The sequence below is a fragment of the Dromiciops gliroides genome, chromosome 1 (assembly GCF_019393635.1).
Source record: "Dromiciops gliroides isolate mDroGli1 chromosome 1, mDroGli1.pri, whole genome shotgun sequence".
NCBI lineage: Eukaryota > Metazoa > Chordata > Mammalia > Microbiotheria > Microbiotheriidae > Dromiciops > Dromiciops gliroides.
In genome coordinates this window covers 368,546,192-368,567,973 of record NC_057861.1, presented here as the reverse complement: position 1 = coordinate 368,567,973, position 21,782 = coordinate 368,546,192, and the positions used below count along the sequence as shown (strand labels likewise).

General features: G+C 35.8%; 1 protein-coding gene across 3 annotated transcripts in view; it reads left to right on the top strand.

Moving 5' to 3' along the window:
* Positions 1–21,782, top strand: part of CDH12 (cadherin 12) — a 1,430,569-nt gene that overhangs the window by 1,004,431 nt on the left and 404,356 nt on the right. For all 3 annotated transcript variants that reach the window (XM_043974996.1, XM_043974997.1, XM_043974998.1), the window contains one exon: positions 19,042–19,458. In XM_043974996.1, coding sequence (XP_043830931.1) covers positions 19,228–19,458 — 231 coding nt within the window. In that variant the 5' untranslated portion in view covers positions 19,042–19,227. The remainder of the gene's footprint in view (positions 1–19,041; positions 19,459–21,782) is intronic.

The following is a 21,782-nucleotide window of genomic DNA, read 5'->3' as shown; positions in this document are numbered from 1 at the left end:
GGTTCAGATACAGCTCCCAAATTGATAAAGGACTTATCTGTCCTTAGTTTAAATCTGATTGAATGGTTGAGTAAATAGAAGTATCTGGGGGATGATTAACATAGATTTCATAATTTTGTTTGATAGTTTCATAACTCAGAAGAGGTGTTCTTATCTGATCTTTGGAACATTCTATTAGTTAAAATATTTTTGATTAGGTGAAAGGGGTATTCCTTTTACACAGAGAAAGACTTTCATGAACAGATATAAAGTATTACCTGGAAAACAAAATACACAATGATTGCAAAAGTATCAATGGAAAGAACAATAACAATGAAACAATCAAAACTAAATGCTCTGGAAGTTTAATTTAAAAAGGAGAAATGTGAGAATGTATCTTACCCTCACTTGCAGAGTTAGGGGTCTATGGATGGTGAAAGCTGCATTATGATATCATCCTTTTAAGATATATTGCTTGGTTTTGTTGAACTGATTCTCAGTTCCCTACAAAGGGCTTCAGGCTTTGATATATGTAGAGGAGTCAAGAAAAGAAAGGAATTATGGCCATTTTTTTTTTTGCTTCAACAGCAATTTGGGCCTTTCTGCTTGAGAAGTACTGGGTCACTTATACCACCTGATTTTTCTTTTTTTACATTCTTTCCTTTGTTATTTTCAGGGAGCATGTGGAGGGAAGCAAAACAGGGATACATTTTTTTCAGTTTGAGGAAGGTATGGGGGAAAGGTAAAATTGACAAATTCAGGATGTACTTGTGCTGATGCTTCTCAAAGCAACTTTATAAAAAAAGTTCTCACCAAAAAAAAGAAAGAAAGAAAGAAAGAAAAGCGTAGAAAGCATAGTATATGGTAGTGTAATATAGTAGACAGAGGTTGGATTCAGAATCAGGACCAAGTTTTGAATTCTTTGTGACATTGGCAAGTAAGCTTCTCTGAGGTACAGTTTCTTCATATGCAAAATGAGGGGGTTTGACTGGTTGAAGTCTATGGTCCCTTTCAGCAGTAAGATTTTGATCATAAACTGTATTAAAAGTTTGGAGGTGAAAAAAAAGTTTGGAGGTGAAGTTAGAAGAGTATTGGATTTAAAGATTTTTCTTCAAGTTTATGAAAGTAAACTATTTGAAATAAAAGGTAAGGGTCCTGTTCTGAATACTTTCCAGAATCCTAAACTCTTGTTATTTCTTCTGGAGCTTAATTATCTTCACTTTACATGTTTCCTCTCTTTGATGGAATGTGTCTTATTGAACAAGATACTTATTTTTCTGCCTCTAGGTATCCACAGATATGCACCATCACCCTGAAGTCACATTATGTAAAACAATGGAAAGTCATGTTCCCTGGAAATGAGAAGTTTCAAATTTAACTAGATTTTTAAGAAAAGATATTCTTATTATGTTTATTGGCTATTCTCAAGTAATAATAATTATAAAATTCTCATAAAAATCTGTTCTGCATTCTCTATCCATTGTAATGCAGTTATAACATCTGATTAATGCACAATTGTTGTATAAGATTGATTAAATTCCAATCTATAACCCTGCAGATATGACATTATGATTTTCCCAGAATGCATTTCATTGTAAGTTCAGCTAAGATGCCACCTCACTAGAGACCATGGCTGTGTTTGGATTCAATCAGTCCTACATTTCCAAATGCATTATTGATTTTGCATCTAAGCTATAGTTATGCAAAGTACAGTACCTTGACAAGTTTATGTTTATTGCCAGAAACTAGTCATGATAAGTAGATGTGACTTCCCTTACTCACTGTAGCATTATTTCATATACTCATGTGTCTATAATGTTACATTTACATAAATATTTTATCTAAAATAATGATGTAGGAAAGAAATGGGAAGTGTAACTTTCTGAAATGAAATAAAGAGTGGTACCTAGTACTTTGGCTGTCTTTAGCATCTAACTTTCAATTGAGAAAAAGACCTCTGAAAATCTGATGGATATCATTTGAATCTAACTATAAAATAGGTAGATAAAACTTGTAAAGTGAATGGGCAAGTTCTGAATCTTTCTCCTTGTGTCATGAACACATTTAAATCTGATTAAGATACAAATGCTCTGATAGCAATGGCCTGGGAATGTGGTGCAATCTCTGAAATTAAGTACAGTACCTGTCCAAGCTGCTCTGGGCATATGTGTTCACACCAGCAAATAGAGGGCAGTTCACTTACCATATGGAGAAAGGAAGTGTCAGACGAAGAACAGCTGCAGACAGATAAGGTGCTAAAATGTTTTTCCCCCTCTGTCATTTGATTTGTTGTATCAAAGAAAAATGACCTCTTTTATACCCTGGGCTTTAATATTGACCTACTCTTTCACCTATTTAAAGAACATTCTGGCTCCTAATTGACAGAATGAATGAAGAAGAAGAAAATAATTCATTATATTTGCTTCATGAGGTCAGATATATCAGGATACATGATTAGAAGGCTGATCTGAAATATGTTTGTGTGTGTGTGTCTTTTGTTTCCTTTTCTGTGTCACCTCATCTGTGGTTTGTATTTGTCCATAAGTGCTGAAAAGCATAGCAAGCATTTGTTGAAAGAGAATATCTGGACCTTTCTTTTGGCCACTAATGATGTAGGTCAGACCAAATTACTGTATAACCACTTCACTTAGGGAAGTAGTGGGGTGTGTTTGTGTGTGTGTGTGTGTGTGTGTGTTTGAAGTGGATATTGAAGAGTGACTAGCTTTCCAAATTAGCCAACGGGTATTATAAGAAAGGTCATATTTGAAACAAAGACAGAAAAAAAATTTGCTTGAGAGTAAAGATTTTGTTGGACCCAAGGTCTATAAAAATACTTATCTGATATTTCCCTAAGGAATCCAAGAACAAACACATCAGGTGCATTAATAGCAATGAAGGCCTCACCTCACTAACTTCTAATTATACAGTGACTTTAAAAATGTCTACAAAGTAAAATTGTCTCCCTCAAATGCATTGAATGTCTTCTCTGTGTTTTATGTACTCGGAAGATTGTGAAATTATAGCATTATAAAGAATATCAAGGGGATTATGTAATTTAAATGTCTTATCTTTAAAGTATCCCCAGACCATGAATCTTAGTGTTTTAAAGAACTTTTTGGGAAGGAGATGTGCTTTTAGGGGCAGAAAGTGGAATGATTTTTCACCACCTCCTTCTGCCCCTAAAAGCACATCTCCTTCCCAAGAAGGATACCTGAAGGATCCTGATTTAGTCTTATATTCTGTACTCTCCCCCATTCCCATATACTTTTCTTTTTCAAGAACTGAAAGGCTATAGCTAGAATCCCAAAGACAAATTCAAGTCCTGCTGTGTGTTCAGCAGGTCTTGAGGTCATTTAATATCTTGGAGAATTGCCCCAATTCAATTCTATAAGAATATTAATGGTCAGAGGAGTTGTAAATCTATGTAAGAGGAAGAAGTTTCCCATTATGGGATTCACTTTTATTTGTGAGAGAAAATATTTATCTTTGTTCTTTCAGGCAGTACTATCTATTGTCACAAAAGTCAGCCTTAGAATATAGTGATTGACCAAACCCTTCAAAGGACAGGGAAGAGAGATATAGATATAGAGAGATATAGTTAAAGAGGATTAATTTCCCAGGAACTAAAGGGAAAGAGAATGTGTTCTGAAGTTGGGTTTAAAATAAGTGTAAGGGCAGCGAGGTGGCGCAGTGGATAGAGCACCAGCCCTGGATTCAGGAGTTCTTGAGTTCAAATCCGGCCTCAGACATTTGACACTTACTGGCTGTGTCACCTTGGGCAAGTCACTTGGCTCCATTGCCCCACAAAAACAAACAACAAAAAAAAGTGTAGTACAGTATCATCAACATTATGTGTTGATCAACTGTGATAGACTTGATTCTTCTCACCAATACAATGGTACAAGAAAATTCTAAAGGACTCATGATGGAAAAGACTCTCCAAATCCAGAAAACAAACAAACAAACAAATAAAAAACACTATTGAATATGGATGTGGATTGAACCATAGTATTTCTTTTGTTTTTGGTGCTGTATTTCTTTTGTTTTTGGTGCTGTATTTCTTTTTTGAGATTTTTCCTTTTTGCTCTGATTTTTCTCTTATAACATGACTAATGCAGAAAAAAATAAAAATAAAATAAGTGTAGTAGAGGGACATGAAGCAAGGGGTAAAATGATCTGCAACTGAACCTATACTCCTGAAGATTAATAATAGGTGTCTCACTACCACACAGCTAGAAATGTATTCTGGCAAGTATTTAGGATGATTTGGCACAGCTACCTTGAAAAAAATTTAACAAAAATAAAGGAACCCCCTCCCCTATGTGAAAGAACATAGTTGATACCTATTGATAAAAATCCAAGATTAGACTTTGCATCAAGTTCTACTATGCATGAAAAATAACCTAAAACATGGTTTCTAAGATTTATGACAAAATTCATTCCATCATGTTGGCCACATGATGTTTCTTCCCTGCTTAAATGACATACAGATTCATTATTGTTGGTCAAGTATAATTGAGTGAATTACGCAGTAAAATGCATTTTAGAACCCAATGTAAAAAGAAATGCTCATTTCCCTTATTCTCCCCAGCATTCAATAAGGTAAATTGAAAGAATATTACTAGAAATGTATGGATATGATTGTTGGAAAACTAGAAGAAAGTATGTAATTTCTTTGTATTGTGTCCTTTCCTTCATTTAGTCTTTTTTTTTTTTTTTTTAGTGAGGCAATTGGGGTTAAGCAACTTGCCCAGGGTCACACAGCTAGTAAGTGTTAAGTGTCTGAGGCCGGATTTGAACTCAGGTACTCCTGACTCCAGGGCCTGTGCTCTATCCACTGTGCCACCTAGCTGCCCCCATTTAGTCTTTTTTAAGGTAGAATGGCAATATTTTATTTACAATTGCTTTTTATAATGACATATACATTTAACTTAGTCTACATCTGGAATGGAAGAGAGCTCAGTTGCTAACTCCCTCATTTTACACATGAGGAAACTGAGGCCAGAAGAAATTAATAACTTACCCAAGGTGCCCTAGGTAGTAGGCATCAGAGTTAGGAGCTATCAGTCAAAAAACATTTATCAAGTAGCTACTATGTGCCAGATACTGTACTGAGTGTAGTGTGAGGGTCAAAATTTGATATACGGAGCGTTATTTGGTTGACTCGCCTTAATATTGGGGTCCCAGACCCGTAGATCCCAAGCCAGAGGCTGAACTACATAGCGATATTTTCTATATGAGTTATTTTCTTAAGCCACAGAAAATGTACCTGCCCAGGTGATACATGGATACAAAGAGAAGCAATGCTGGTTCTCTTCTTCTGATCTTTATCATTGCTACTGATACTGGAGCATTATTTGAATATTCTGTTAAGGCCCAAGTGAACAGATTGCATTCTGCTCACCTGGGCCGTGCATCTATCATTGTTGTGGAGACAACCAAAATAAAGTCATTTTCCTGAAAAAAAAATATTGGGGTCCCAGAAATATGAGGGACCTTTTAGGTTTAACCTTCCCCTCTGAACTGCCCTTTTAAAATATTTCTCCCAGGCCAATAAGAAAGGAGCCTCTAAGCTTTAGTTCACAAAAGGATCAGATTTTATTACTTGGGAATTAATTAAACAACAAAGGTGAAACTAATAAAAATCAAAGATAAGGAAATAGGAAAATAGAAATACAGATAGATATTCTTAACTCTAAGTTTAACCCAGATGCTTTCCAATTTAGCTAGTTCAAAGGAATTTGGGGTTTTCTGTATGTAACTCACCAAACCTGAAAGTTTACAGTTGCTGACCAGAGACAGCAGTCACCTGAGACAGAGCACAAACATGGGCTGTGCACCACCACCACAAGGGCTCAAGGCAAAAAGGCCAAGTTCCAGAAAAACCCTTGTGTTCCGGAAGCAGCCTGCCTCCCTTCTGGGAGCATTCAATCTCCCCTCCCCCAAAAGGGGAGGTCTTCAAAAAGCTGCCTTCATAACCTTAGGGTAGACCAGGTGTGGCCCCTCCCAAATGAGTTAGCTAAAAATGGGAATATTAATCTTTACCACAAATAATTTTACCACAGTTGGATACAAGAAAAGACAAAATACAATTCCTGATTTTAAAGAGCTCATAATCCACTGGGAGAGAGAACATGAAAACAACTTCTCTGACACCTAAGCTACTGTTCTTTCCACTGTCATGCTAATTCTTTCAAAAAATATAAACAAGAGAAAAAGGTTTGGATAATTAATATTTTGTATACTATACTATCAGCCCTAGACTTGAATATTTCTCTTTTTATGAAAACAAAAGCCATTTTAACAATAATATTATAAACAATCCTGTTAGATTGTTTGTCAATGCTTAATACATTTCTCTTTACAAAACAACAATATGTTCTCTGTTTTCTTATTAAAATGAATTTCAGTATTCATACCACAGACACTAATATGCAATGATCATTAGGTTTTATACTTATATTCGTTTTTATTCAATATATTAATTGATTAATATATTTTTAATTGATAAATTGATTCATATATTAATTTTAGATTTTTTTTTTGTTGATGACTTTAAAATACAAGGGTCTTGACATAACCAGAGGGTATAAGGTTCATTCTCTCATATCCGATGAAAAATACTATATGAATAAACAGGCAATATAGGTTTTCAGATATCTTAATATCCAAGTCAGGACATGCTGCAATTTATCTGATATATTGTGTTGTTTGACGCTTTTTAAAACAACTGAAATGAAGCCAAATTTGGGTGGTTTTAAGCCTGTTTGTAATTTGCCTTTACCAGAGAAGAGTAGATATGAGAAGGGCATAAGGTACAAGGTTCCTTCAATGTTATTAATCACAGAGAAGGTAATGTATGTAGGTAGATTTCTTACAAGTCAGGATGTTGGCTACTCTGTTAGACCTTGAAAAGTTGTAGGCCTTTTGAATTATGGGGGAAAGGGGGAAGCTGAGTAGAGGAAGCATGGTTATGAGTGTAAAGGGCCTCAAACTTGAAGTTAAAAGACTTGAGTTTGAGTCCTCAATCTGATCTCTTCAAGTTTGTACAAAGAACTTGCAGAGAACATGTAAAAGAATTAAATAGAATAAGGAGGGGGTGACTTATAACATCATTGGATCCATTAATTTATTGAAACATGCAGTGAATTATTATCAAAGGTTACAAATAAATTATGTTCCTGTAGTTATGTATTTTAACTGACATGACAACATTTTCTACTTAAAAACATTATGTAGCCAAAACAGAAATCCTGTTAATGAAAATATAGATCATTTTTTCTATTGTTTTCTTAGCCCATTCCTTTTTTCTTTATAAAATCATGTTTACTTCTGCTGAGTAACATGAGATTTTCTAGGTATTTTTAATTTTAATTTTAAGAAAGTATTTCTTTATATTAGCAGAGAATAAATATTAAACTGATGGCTACATTAAGTGTATTACTATTTTACAATACACATGTGAATATATTTATACATGTGTGTGGGAAGAGGTGATCAGGGGAAATTATCTAGATATGAGTTTATGTGTGTAAGTATGTGCATAAGCATATATGAAGGAAGCATCATAATGCTGTGTATAAAGTTAAAAAGAACAAAAACCAGAACAAAAAACACCTGACTTCAAGAAATTTTGGATCTAAGTTCTTTGATATATACTGATTCTGTTTCTCTGAGCAAGTAACTTCAAACTTCCATGCACCCAAGCAAGTATGACTACAAATTACAAGCCTTAATTGGTGGAGATACTTTTCCACTCAAGATATTCATAATACTAATTAAATCACAAGTCCAAATATAAGTATTTAAGTTGGTAGATCAATAAAATATTCTGATATTGTCTCTCTCTCTATTTCTGTTACTTCCTGTTGCTCTCTCTCTCTCTCTCTCTCTCTCTCTCTCTCTTTTTCTCTCTCTCTCTCCCTCCCTCCCTCCCTCCCTCCGCCCCAACTCATGTGTAAATGATATACACACATGAAACTACATATAGGTATAGATTTCTACATCACTGTCCTCAAATGTATACTGTTCTGTTAGCTTCCTACTGGTAATTTCATTTAGTATTGTATGTAATCTATAATTAAATTAAAAAACCACATTTTATATATATATATATATACATATTGTAAAATAAATGTTTCATAAAAATTTACATTTAAGATTATCAGCAACATCCTAAATCTAAAAAGGAAAAGCTTTTCTATTCCTAAGGGTAGGAGATGCCATCACAAAATTTTATCAACTTGAAGAATAAAATGACTTTTGCATAATGGGTCTATAGCACAAGCTCAAAATACAGAAATATAAGCTACTTTTAGGTTGTAAATTTAGCTAGTATGTTATACCAACTAATGCTGTAATTGGTGTAGGGGGTGGGGTAGGGAAGATTTAGGATGAGAAATATTAAGTTGTATTTCACTTAGAAAAATTCACATTGAAACTATATTCCTTGATCCAAAATATATCACTTTCCTCCACAGGGAGAATGTGCCCCCATCACAGTGATGGCTTCTGGAAAGAGGTCACTAATTTCCAAAGGGAAACTGGTCTACTTCAAAGCTGTTGCTGATTATTCATGGTTGGGATGAAAGGCATCCAGTAGGAATAGATTTCATTTCTCCTACCTCTAATGGGAATTTACTAAAAATGCAGAAGGTCCTCTTTGTGAAGGATGTAGATGTTAAAAGAACCTTCGTAGAAATTGTTACTTTCCAAAAGAAGAGATCAAAGGAATAAATGCTAACATGCCAATTTATTAAGGAATATCTTCAACCTTGCAAGTAAACGGCAACAAAAACTCCATTTGAGTTAAGTTGCTTCTTTTCCAACAGTTTCAATTTCGTGATGAATCAGAATAAAAAAAACCACACTTAAAAAGAAGGATAATTTTCTGGCAATTCTGTATACATATAGGAATTAATGAATAAGAATCTGGATAGTGTGAACACCATATGAAAGAATGATTTGCTAACATATGGTTATAAACATTCAGATATTCAAATTTGCAGACCAACTGACTAGAATTTTGTAGAATCAATTATTTTCTGCAAGGTCTTAGACACTAATTTATAAATTAAATAGTCCCAATTCTTCACATAGAATGACCTTTGTTATTTACATGAAGAAATTTTTGATGAATAGATTCATGAATATGCTTGTCCTCAGAAATTATCTCTGTGGTCAATAAAAAGAGCCATATTAGTGGGGAAAAGTCATGTAGAATAATAGACCAATAAAAGTCCCACTCCAAGGCTTTTCAACTGATGTGAAGTCCCAGGTTCAGTATGGTGGGATTTTTCACATCTTAGGCTCATTGTCCCACTTACAGGCTGTGGGAGCTTTTGTACATGACACTACACAGGGGTTGCTGTCACTAACTCTCTTTGCAAGCATACCTTTAGTCACCCATTTTCAAAATTTTAGTTATCCTCCACTCATCATTCTGATATATCCAAGCAATTGCCAGACCATTTCAAATCTACCTAGAATCTAGGTGGCAAAGTGGTTAGAGTGCCAAGCTTAGAGTCAGGAAGAGTTCAAATATACCTTCAGACACAAAAGCTCTATGACCTTGGGCAAGTCACTTAGCCCTGTTGGCCTCAGTTTCCTCAAAAGTAAAATGAGCTGGAGAAGGAAATGACAAACCACACCAAGATCTCTACAAAGAAAACCCCAAATGGGGTCATGAAGAGTTGGACATGAGTAAAATGAATGAACAACAAAAAAGGAGTAATGTCCTGATCTAGAATAATATACCATTTAACCCATGAAGGAACTTAGATCAGTGAAATGATTTGTCTGAATTCATATGACTTGTTAATATCAGAAGTGGCATTAAAACTCACATCTCTAGAATCTTTTTCTTGAATCTACCAGAACTTCATACACACCAGATTCGCTAAAGTTAACATGTCCATTAGGGAACAAATAAATCCTATTAAACATGATAATACTTTTCATATAAAAAGTCCCTCTTATTTGGAGAATTCCCACCAGAATTCCATTGTACTTAGGAGAATCATAAAGAGTTGGAAGGGGCCTCGGAGTCCACCTAGTTCAACCTGTCCCTAAGTAGGAATGTTCCTCATATCATTCTTTTTAAGTTGTCATTTAGCCTCTGCATGAAGACTTCTAGTGATAGTTAACTCTACTTTCTAAGTATGTGTTTGTATTCCTTTCCTTCTTTCTCCCTCACTCATCCTCTCCCAATAAAAACTCATTTTGCTTCTAATTAAGAACAAACTATCTTGTCAAGGATATCCAGGGAATCTTATCTTCTGCCCTCAACCATAGTCATCAATGTGTTTATCTTCTATCTCTGTCATATGTGTCTAGTTGAAAAGATTAGAGTTGTAGGTGGGGAAGTCTAAGGTTGAGGAGGAATAGGAATAAGAGAATTCAAAAAATGACCCTTTCTAGGGTGTCAGTGTTAATTACATTTTAACCTGAAAATTGATAGGGGAAAATACAGTAGTCTCCATTAAGCATATAAAAGCACTTGTATGACCCAGCAAAGCAGATGATACACCTGTATGTTTCATGGTCCTCTGGAATGCTACTAAATGATCAGGCTGAAATTTTCTGTTCCTAGCCATGACTTCATGATTGAATACTGAACTTTATCTGAGGGACCTCAGAGTCCATCTAGTCCAATCTTTTCCCAAGAAGGAATGTTTCTTCTATTATTCTTTACAAGTTGGCAAATCACTCTAGTATCTTTGCAAAGAAAACCCAAAATGGAGTCATGAAGAGTTTGAAATGACTGAAAAGCAACTGAACAACAAATCAATTCTACCTCCACATCTCCCGATTTGCTTCTTTTCACTGACACATCTGTTAAACTATTTCAGGCACTCGTCAACTTTGATTTGGACAACTGTAATCATTTACTCATTGGACTCTCTGTTTCTCACCTCTCCCCTTATCAATTCATTCTCTACTCTGTTGCCAATATAATCTTTTTTTTTTAATGAATGCCCATCCATGATCCAGAATATTCAGTGACTCCACATTGCCTCTAGAATGAAATGCTAAAACTGTAACTTGCAATTTAAAGTCATTTTCTATCTGATGCCTATCTTTTTAAGACTCTTTCAAATAGTTTTTCCTGCGTGCTTTGTTCCAGTAAACTTGCCTACTTTCTGTTGTTGTTTTTTTCTTTTTCAATATATGATATTCTATCTCTCACCTTTGAACCTAGGTACAAGAAAAGCCCAAAGCCTGGAAAATACTTCTTTTTCATTGATTCCTCTTAAAATCTCTAAGTTCCCTCAAAGCTCAGTTCACATGCGTAGTTTTAATATGTGAGCCCTTTCCTCTGTGTTAATGTTCTCATTATAAAATTTTATTCTATTTTGTGTACATATTATCAATGTCCTTCCTAAGACTATTTTCCTCAGAAAATGCTATGTTCTAATCAAAATCTACATTAGACATGTCCTAGATTCAACATTCCATCTCCTTGGCTAGGACTTCTCATTCTGCCTATATGTCCTTTCTTCACTTATGTAATTTCTATCCATCCTTTAAAGCCCCAGCCAGAGGCCACCAATTCCAGAAAACCCTTTCTAATACTCCCAGGTGATCTAGAATTTCATCCTCAGCACCTCTTGCCTAGAGTTTTGCAATAGCCTTCTAAGTGATTTCCCTGCCATAGTTTTCTGCCCATTCCAATCTATCCTCTGCACAGATTTTCCAATGTGATTTTCCTAACGTTTTGGTCTGTGTACATCACATCCCCTCTTCAGTAAATTCCTTTATTTCCTTCTTGCCTTCTTGATACTTTTGTTTGTAATTTCCAGTTCTCCATAAAATGGTCCCTTTCTAGTCATTTTACACTTTACCTCCATCTATATACCCTATATTCTGGGTACACTAGACTGCATGCTATTTCTTTCTTTCTTTCTTTTTTTTTTTTTTGCTTAATTGTTTTACTTTTATCTATGTGAAGATAGTTTTCAACATTCATATTTGTATGATTGTGAGCTCCAAATTTTTCTCTTTCCTTCCTTCCCCTCCCCACTCCCTAAAACAGCATGCAATCTGATATAGGTAATACATTATCATTTTAAACATGTTTCCATATTAGTGATGTTGTAAAAGAAAAATCAGAACAAAAGGGAAAAAACCATGAGAAAGAAAAAAAACAACAAAAAACAAGAGACAAAAAAGTAAAAAATACACTGCCTCAGTCTGCATTCAGATTCCACAGTTCTTTTTCTGGATGTGTAGAGTATATTGCATCCTAAGTCTTTAGAAATTGTATTGTATCATTGCACTGCTGAGAAAGCTAAGTATATCACAGCTGATCATAACACAATGTTGCTGTTTCTGTGTACAATGTTCTTTTGGTTCTAATCACTTCACTCAGCATCAGTTCATGTGTCTTCCCAGGTTTTTCTTAAATCTGTCTGCTCATCATTTCTTATAGCACAATAGCATTCCATTACATTCATATAACACAACTTGTTCAGCCATTCCCCAACTGGTGGACATTCCCTCAATTTCCAAATCTTTGCCACTACAGAAAGAGCCGCTATAAATATTTGTGTACATGTGGATCCTTTTCCCCTTTTTATGATCTCTTTGAAATACAGACCTGGTAGTGGTATTTTCTGGGTCAAAAGATACTACATGCTATTTCTTACATAGGACACTGTATCTCCTTTCTCCATGCTTTGCACTGGCTATCTTCCATACTGAAATGCTCCCTCTTTTTTTCTTTGCCTCTTATTTTCCCTGCCTTTTTTGAACTTTTTAAGGAGGCTTTTCTCCTGTTTTTTCCATTTGCAAATGCCTTCTCTTTCTAGATGATATTCCACTTACACTGTGCATATCTCGTATGTGCCTAAATATTGACTTCTTGCCATGCTTATTAGAATGTGAGCTCCTTAATGTCCAGGAACTCCCCCCCCCCTTTCTTTACAAACCCATTGCTTAGCATACTTCTTAGTACATAGAAGCATATACTTAATTAATGTTTATTGACTGTTGCATTATATGCATCTCAAAAGAAGAGAAAGTTCATTCACTGATATTTGTAGGAAACATTTCTGAAATTGGTAGTGTGAAATAAGAGTACAATCTTCTTTCTTCATTTCCCAGTGAGTTGAGAGAAGGGATGGAAAAAAGATTTGGCCATTTGTAGATGAGCCAGTTTACTGTTAAAGCAAAGTGAAAGAGAATATAGATTAAAATTCTTGAGTATTTAGGGTAGTTTCTTTACAATAAAGCAGGACTTTCTTTTTTTTTTTTTTTTTTTTGAGATATTTTATTTTTTCCGTTACATGTAAAGATAGTTCTCAACTTTTGTTTATACATGCTTTACACTTTCAGATTTTTCTCCCTCCCTCCCTCCCCTCCCTCCCCCCCTCCCCTAGACAGCAGGTAATCTGATATAGGTTATATCTATATATATCTATACATATACATATAGATATATATATACACACACATATATATACACATAATAACATTAATCCTATTTCTGCATTAATCCTGTTACAAGAGAAAGAATCAGAGCAGTGATGCAAAACCTCAAAATAGAAAAAAAAAACAACAGCACCCAAAACAAAAGAAATAATATGGTTCAATCAGCATCTATACTCCACAGTTCTTTCTTTCTTTTTTTTTCTTGGATTTGGAGATCCTCTTCTATCATGAGTTCCCTGGAACTCTTCTGTACCATTGCATTGGTGAGAAGAATATAGTCCATCACAGTAGGTCAACACTCAATGTTGATGATACTGTGTACAATGTTCTTCTGGTTCTGCTCATCTCACTCATCATCAGCTCACGTAAGACCCTCCAGGTTTCTCTGAACTCTTCCAAAGCAGGACTTTCAAAAGAACTGAGTAAAGTGGGCTAGATAATGAGTGGACTAAGTGGGGGTAGGATTAAGAAGGACTAGGAGGTGAATATTTGGGAGAAAGAAGTATAGTTATATTACTTGAATCTAAGGCAGTATAACTAGATGCCTAGAATTATAGAGACATATTGGGTTGGTTTATCATTATCTTCCCTCTTTTTTTTTTTTTTTTTTGCGCGACAATGAGGGTTAAGTGACTTGCCCAGGGTCACACAGCTAGTAAATGTCAAGTGTCTGAGGCTGGATTTGAACTCAGGTCCTCCTGAATCCAGAGCCACTGCTTCATCCACTGCATCACCTAGATGCCCACCCCCCCCCCCCGTGTTATGCTGTTTTGATGGAAGATTTATGGAATTAAACTGCTCTAGAATTACAAATATAATTTTTAATGTTGGCAATTATGTATGTAACCCTTTGTGGATTCCCCCTTCTTTAGCCTCAGCATCAATTAAACTATACTTTCTTTGAGGTCAGGCATTGTGTCATATACATTTTGACCTCTTCATCTGAAAGTACAAACTAAGTAAATAGAGAATGTGTTCAACTAAGGTGTTACAATACTGTAAAAGGCTCATAATTTCACTTATGAGTGCCCCTAAACTTAATATTTTACTTTAAAGAGTTTTTGTGTTTTAAAAAAATAAGTAAAATACCACTTGGCCACAACAATTTAGTACTGAGCTGATTCAAACATAAGACTAGGCCCATACTCAGAGTTTTTACATCTAGATAGAAACTGTACTTCCAAAATTTATTCATTTTGGGCAAAGAAAGCTTTCTAGACTCCAAACAGCATAAAATAAATTGGAATCACTTTTAAAGGAAAACATTTTTTTAATTAACCTTGCCTTTTTGTTATCTGGACTTAGAGGTTGGTTGAGTGAGGGAGGCTTTTTGTTAATGAGTTCTTTACTGCTACAGATTTGCCCTCTTGATTTCTTGATTTTTTTTTAAAAGCTTTCTTCTATTGAAAGGAATTTTTGGCTCCAGAGAGAGTTAATATTAGTGTTGGACTGCCTTCGGAATGCCACTTTGGCTCTGTAAGAGTGAAAGACTATTAGTCAAAAATCAATATTTGACCACAGTGCCTCTGACTTCCAATATGAGGCACTGCTCAAGTTGTCCCTTATACCAAGGGCATCTTTAAAGGATAGATGGGATGCTGGCACCTCAGAATAAACTTGCTATTAATGCTTCTACATCAGTGCTATTGATGCTGACACCTGTGTACGAAGGATGATGATGGTTGTGTGTGTATGTGAAACCGATTTTTTTTTGCTCTCTTGCTAGCCAGAAGGGAGTTGTTTCCCTTTCACTTAAGAGCCAGAGTCCTCCAATCTCCTTGCATTATTTTTGTTGCGATATAACACTTTAAAAGCTCCCTGGCTGACAGCCGTGGCCGGAGGCTGTGATCTGCTGGGAGAGTCATAATGCACTGACAGTAATATCTCTTCAGTAAGGGGCTGCAGTTTTACAGTTAACATGGAATGGATTTTAGGATCATGGTGCAATGATGTTGACTAGGGAGCTCTAAAATATATGTGCTCAGATTACATAGATGAAGGAGTGTGTGTGTGTGTGTGTGTGTGTGTGTATGTGTGTTCCTTTTCTAGTACTATGTTTAGGGTTCTACAGATAGAAAGATATGTGCTGCTAATATTCTTAAAATTCAATTTTTGAGTTAACAGAATTTCACTACATGTCATAAGCAGTAGATGAACAAAAAAAGTTAAAAAAATAACTATATAAAATGGGTCACAGAATCCAGGTCTCTGATCCTAGAACTGTCATCAGGTTAATTTGTCATAGGGATGGAAAAATGATCACAGGTGTTTTCGGCGATCATGAGCATAATGGTAGCAGGATCAGAGAGTACTGATATCTTGCTCATATGTGATGACATCAGAACTTTCTAATTCTGAATATTTAAGAACTAGAATCATATTTTCAATTTAAAAGTCATTTAATGCCAAGCATGATCTTACATACCTGTAATCCCAGCTACCAAATAGTCTGGCTGAGCTTGATGAATCTGCTTAATACAGAATTTTGGAGGTTCCATGGGCTATACTGATCAGTTATCCTCACTAAATTTGGCATTACTATAGTAAGCCCCTAGAAGCAGATACCACCAGGTAGCAAAAAGGGGGGATGAAGTGACCCAGGTCAGAAATGAACACAGTGAAAGTTTCTATGCTAATCAGTATTGAGATAGAGCCTGTGAGATAGAAACCCCTATATTTTCTGCCTGGAGAAGATGGGGAGACCTAGGTTTTTAATTGAATGAATGAACGAGTCAGTTATCTAATTCAGGGAAGACTGACTTGATGATGGCAAACTTGACTCATTTGATTTCAGGCTAGTCTCTTTCATCACACCCAGTTAATTCACTCCACTCCCATTCCAAAGACATCAAGTACCAAATATATTCTAGGTGCTGGGATGTAAAAGGAAGGTCATAACCCTTTTTATAATGACTACTGTGTATCAGACACTATACTAAGCACTTTAAAAATATTTCATTTGATCCTCACAAAGACCCTTAGCGGTGAGTGCTATAATATTTATCCCCATTTTACAGTTGAGGAAACTGAGGCAAACAGAAATTAAATGACTTGCCTAGGGTCACACAGCTAGGAAGTATTATACGCTGGATTTGAACTCAAAACTACCTGAGTCCAGGCCCTGTGTTCTATGCACTCTCTCATGTAGTTGCCATATAAAGATAAAAAAGGATCTCAGAGCCCATCTAGTCCAATGTGTACTTACGTAGTAATGTTTGTTACATTATTTATAAGTTGTCATCTTGTATCTTCTTGAAGACTTCCAGTAATAGGGAACTCATTACTTTCTAAGTGTGTATGTGTTTATGTGTGTCTGTCTTCTCTCCCGTATTTCTCTCTCACTCAGCCTCACCCAGTAAACACTTGTTATGCCTCTACCTAAACACAAAATATCCTGTCAATAGTCTCTAGGGAATCTTATCTTCTTCCCTCAGCCTTACTCATCAATGTGGTTATCTTCTACCATGTGTGTCTGGTGGAAAAGATTAGAGATGTGTTAGGGAAATCTAAGGGTGAGGAGGAATAGGAATTAGAGAATTCAATAAATGACCAACTGTAGGGTGTCAATGTCAATTAAATTTTAACCTGAAAACTGATGGAGGGAAAAAATATACCTTTGCCATTAAGTATATGAAAACACTGGTGTGGCCCTGCAAAGCAGATGATGCACCCGTATGTTACATGGTTCTCAGGCATGTTCCTCCATGATCAGGATAAAGTTTCCTGTTCCTAGCCAGTACTTGATGATTGAAAATACTGAACCTTTGCAGAGTTTTTCTATATCAGCTATGTGGGAATTTTTGCTTCAGGAAATGGATTTTCAATATAAAACAAACTATTTTTACTTATACATTTGATATCTTAGTAATAGTAACTCTGCAGGCAAAATTAACAATTTCCCAACAAATCTGTCTCTGCTAGCCTTTTTTGTTTCTACATCAAAATTGTTCTTTGATATAGAAAAAAGTGCCAATGTGTATTTCCGAGCTGTATCTTTATTGCATTTTAATCTTTAAAAAATCACATCTTCTTTCTAGTTCTTACATTTCTAACAGATAAAGAATGGTAAGTGTCATTATAAATAAGCAATGCAGAAGGCTATCTGTGTCATGCGAATTCTGTGTTACATCAGAGATGAGCCTCTCAGCCTCCTCAATCATCTCCTCCTGAGTACACTGAGTTTATCATTCTTTTTTTTTTTCCTGAAACAAGTTTTGATCTGAGAGATAGGAAGCAGAGGATACGTAACATTCTGTGGATATGAGGAAGTAGGAGATGTTAAGGAGAAATTTGGGGATTGAGAATATCACTTGATTGTTGTTCTCTGCCTTCCATATACTTAAAAAAATTTAAAACGTTAAATTATTTTGAGCATTGCTAGTACTTCCTGAGTATTATCTTCTCAATCAAAGCACAACTATATCCTGTGTAAAATCATGAAGTAGCCAGGGCTGCAGGGAAGAAAAGGGGATAATAGCATTCTTCCAAATAAGTGGTAGCTGTATATGAAATTGAATGGATTGTTCTCATTGGTTTAATGTATCAAATTTAGTATTAAGCTTGGCTTAAGCAATGAATGACAGAACATCAGTGTGAAAGTACTTAAAAAGTCTTTCTGATCAGAAAGACCTGGGTTCAAGTCCTGTCTTTGACTCATACTGTCTATGTCACCCTGGGTAAGTAACCTCACTTCTCTGGCCCCAAGATGATTCTGTAAACCAGGGGCTCTTAAACTTCTTTTTAAAAATTTTATGCCACAGACCCCTTTGGCAGAAATGATTTTAAATGAATAAAATAAAATCCATAGAATTACAAAGAAAACAAATTAAATTTAAATAGTTATCAAAAGATTAAAGAAATTAAAATTCTTGTTCTAAAATATAAATTGCAGAACACTTGCCAATCTGTTAGTTTTAGAGTTTTATTAGAAAGCCCCCCAGAGTGATATAATCTCCTATTCCAAAATAAGTAGATAAATAATTAGAAGATAGATTGACAATAGAAAGAGATATACATAAAAATAGGTGACATAGATAAGAAGATAAATTGAGCAATATAAAGAGATAAATGAAAGAGAGCTAGTAAGAATAGATAAATGATAGAGAGATAGAGGTAAAAATGTAGGTATACATTCAACTATGTCACTCTTATTTTTCATCTTTCCTGAGGAAACATTGAGTATTTCTTCATAAAAAATACAACAACAACAGAAAACATATAATCTATCTGTAGAATAGATATTCCTATGTGGAGGAAAAGCTGGCACACATACAAACTGGGAATGTGTACACACGCAGACTAGCCTATCTGCTAGAATTTAGTATTCCATGCTTTAAAAAAAATAAAAATAAAAAAGCTGTTTCTGTTCATAGCACAAGTAAATGATAACTTTTGCTTTTCACAGGATTTATAATCACTGAATTTAAAAACAGCCTTGTCAAAACCATTCATTTTGGCAGCTTTTATTACAATGGTCTTTACCAAGTTTCTGAAGCAAAGACAGCTTATAAGTATTGTACTGTTTCTTTCCTTTGGGTTACCATATAAGTGGGTAAATATGATAAGAGTTTTGATGAGTTTTTTAATGTAATTTTGCATAATTTGATGTTGCCATGTAAATCTCTTTTATAGGTCCCTTTAGATGGAATTTAACACAGCAAAAACCTTATCATCAGAAGGATTAATGCCTGCATTACCATTTCCTCAATAAAATCAGAAGCTAAGTGGTGGAGGCCACAGACACTTCAAACCTGGATTCTACAATTTTACATTAAGTACTGGAGTTTTTATTACTTTGCTGGAGGGAAGTTTTTGCCAATGCTTACAAGGAACTGCTTATCCCTGCTTCTCTGGGTCCTGTTTGATGGAGGTCTCCTAACACCATTGCAGTCACAGCCACAACAGACTTTAGCCACAGAGTTAAGAGAAAATGTTTTCATCATGCCAGGAAGGCAATCACCTGCCCAACGTGTTAAACGTGGCTGGGTTTGGAATCAATTTTTTGTCCTGGAAGAGTACATGGGCTCGGAGCCTCAGTATGTGGGAAAGGTAATGACTTATTTATTTTGCCAACCAGTTGATAATAATGGAGAATTGCATGTAGGATGTAGGTATGTATTTATCATAGAAGTTGAATGGACCAATGCCTACAACTCTGGCTTTGAAATCCAAGGGATTTATGGTTACTCTTTTTTTACTTACTCAGTGTAAGCTTTGGAACGTTATTTGAAATTCTTTCCAAGTGTGTATTGTGGTCAAAATACTACTTATCCTATTCTCACATCAGACATATTATATAGGGATATGAAAGAAAATCTAACAATCAATTGTTAAATATTGATTTTTTTTTTAGATAGGTGGATGGATGTGATGGATAGATATAGAGATCCAAATTCAACTAAATTTAGTCATTATGAACACAGTAAATAGCCTTCTCTCCTTCTTATGAATTGCCTAAAAGAGATATGAGGACTCATTATTTGAATTAACCTCTGTAATAGAATTGTTAGATCTCTGTTCCTTGCTATACTCTTCAGTCTGCTTCTGTAGTGCAGTAACCAAGAAAATGCTTTCTGGGGATAGGATAGACTTGTACAGGATAATCTCAAATTCAAAATGGTTAAGTTTGTCTTATCAGACTGGAACATGTGTTTCAAGTTTTCTGAAAATATGTGAAAACAATTTTATACCTATACCTCCTGATGCCCTGATCACTTTTTTTGGTTTGTGTAGCAAAAAGATACCTCACACCCTAACTTAGAAACAAATACACATATTTTCCCCACTTAACATTTTAAAGTTAAGGGTCAGGGGCACAACAGGGCTGGGGAATGTTTGTTGCTGTGTCCACTAACACTATTTTATCATTTCCAAAGTTCCAAGATATCACATTCTTAATGATAATTGATGGGCATTTGTTGGACAATGTGAATGTGTCTGGGACAAGGTGTGTTTGTGTATGTGTGTCTGTGTGTCTGCATCTGGGTCTGGGTTGGGGTATGGGTGTGTATGTGAGCATGCATGCATAATAGAGGTTAAGAGGAGAAAAGACCATAACACATTGCTGTATTAATTAGAAGTAGTTGCTGAGCCTGTGACTTAATTGGTATATAGAATTCAGGGATGAGAAAACTTTCTAACCAATGAAGTTTGGTACCTCCTCTCAAACACTGAAAGATTAGTGACTTACCCTTAGTCACATGGCCAATATTTGTCAGAGGTGAAACTTGAACTCAGATTTTCCCAACTTTGACGCTAACTTTCAATCATCTCAACTCTGCTGCTCCTCTCCTATGTACTAAGAAAGATCTGTGAAATATAGTTTAGATGAAATAAATGAAATTATATGAATATTAATTCAGCCTTTTTGATCAATATATCACATTAAAAGTATGGATTACTTTAAACTGTAGGATTTTATCTACATGTGCTGAGTTTCAATTCAGCACCAATAGCATTTCAGTGTTGACTTAAGAAACAGGTAGGTGGACAGCTAGATCACTCAATGTATAGAGCGCTGGACCTGGAATCAGGAAGAATCCTCTTCCTGAGTTAAAATGTGACCTCACAGGCAGCTAGGTGGCACAATGGATAGAGCACCAGCCATGGATTCAGGAGGACCTGAGTTCAAATCCGACCTCAGATATTTAACAGTGTGAGAATTTATTTTGAAATTTTATGCTCTCAGGGTTTTTTTCTGTGTGAGGGGCTTGTGCTCCTCCCACTCCACTTCAGCTGAGCCAAAAGACCCCTGGGCTTTTCAGGACTCCAGGTCAGACAGCTGGGGGGGAAAAAAAAGAAGCCCAGCTCCTTATGCCCTGAGGGAAGCTGACCCAGAGATTTGTCCTGCCAGGCCCTAGCATAGCCCATTCAGAGGTCCCAGGTGGTCAGCATGGGGCATGGGCCCCTCGAGCCCTGCTGGGCACAGCCCTAGTGTGGCTGTCGGATTAGCTTGGCATGTGTGGGGGTTCAGAGAGCCCGAGGTTTGATGGGAGAGAAGGGACAGATATACAGAGCTAGCGAGACAGTGGAGGGGGGATGCCGGATGATTAGGAGGACGCAGAGACACTGGAAGATTAAGAGAACAGGGAAGCCTGTACAAGGAGGTTGGAGAAGACAGTAAGAGAGGAGACAGACAGAGGAAGGAGCAGTAAGGAGTAAGGGGCTTTTCAGGGGTTCATTTCTAAGGTAGTGAGAGAGAAGTTAGAGAGTGAAGCAGGGGGCTATTCAGCCGCTGAGCAGTGAAAGCACAGGGAAGCTGGAGTGAAGGAGAAAAAGAGTGAAAGTTGGAGAAAGCTGGAGCATACCCTAAGGCAAGAGGTGGTAATGGCCCTCATTATATTAAAAGAAGACAGGTTGTATAATGTGCATTT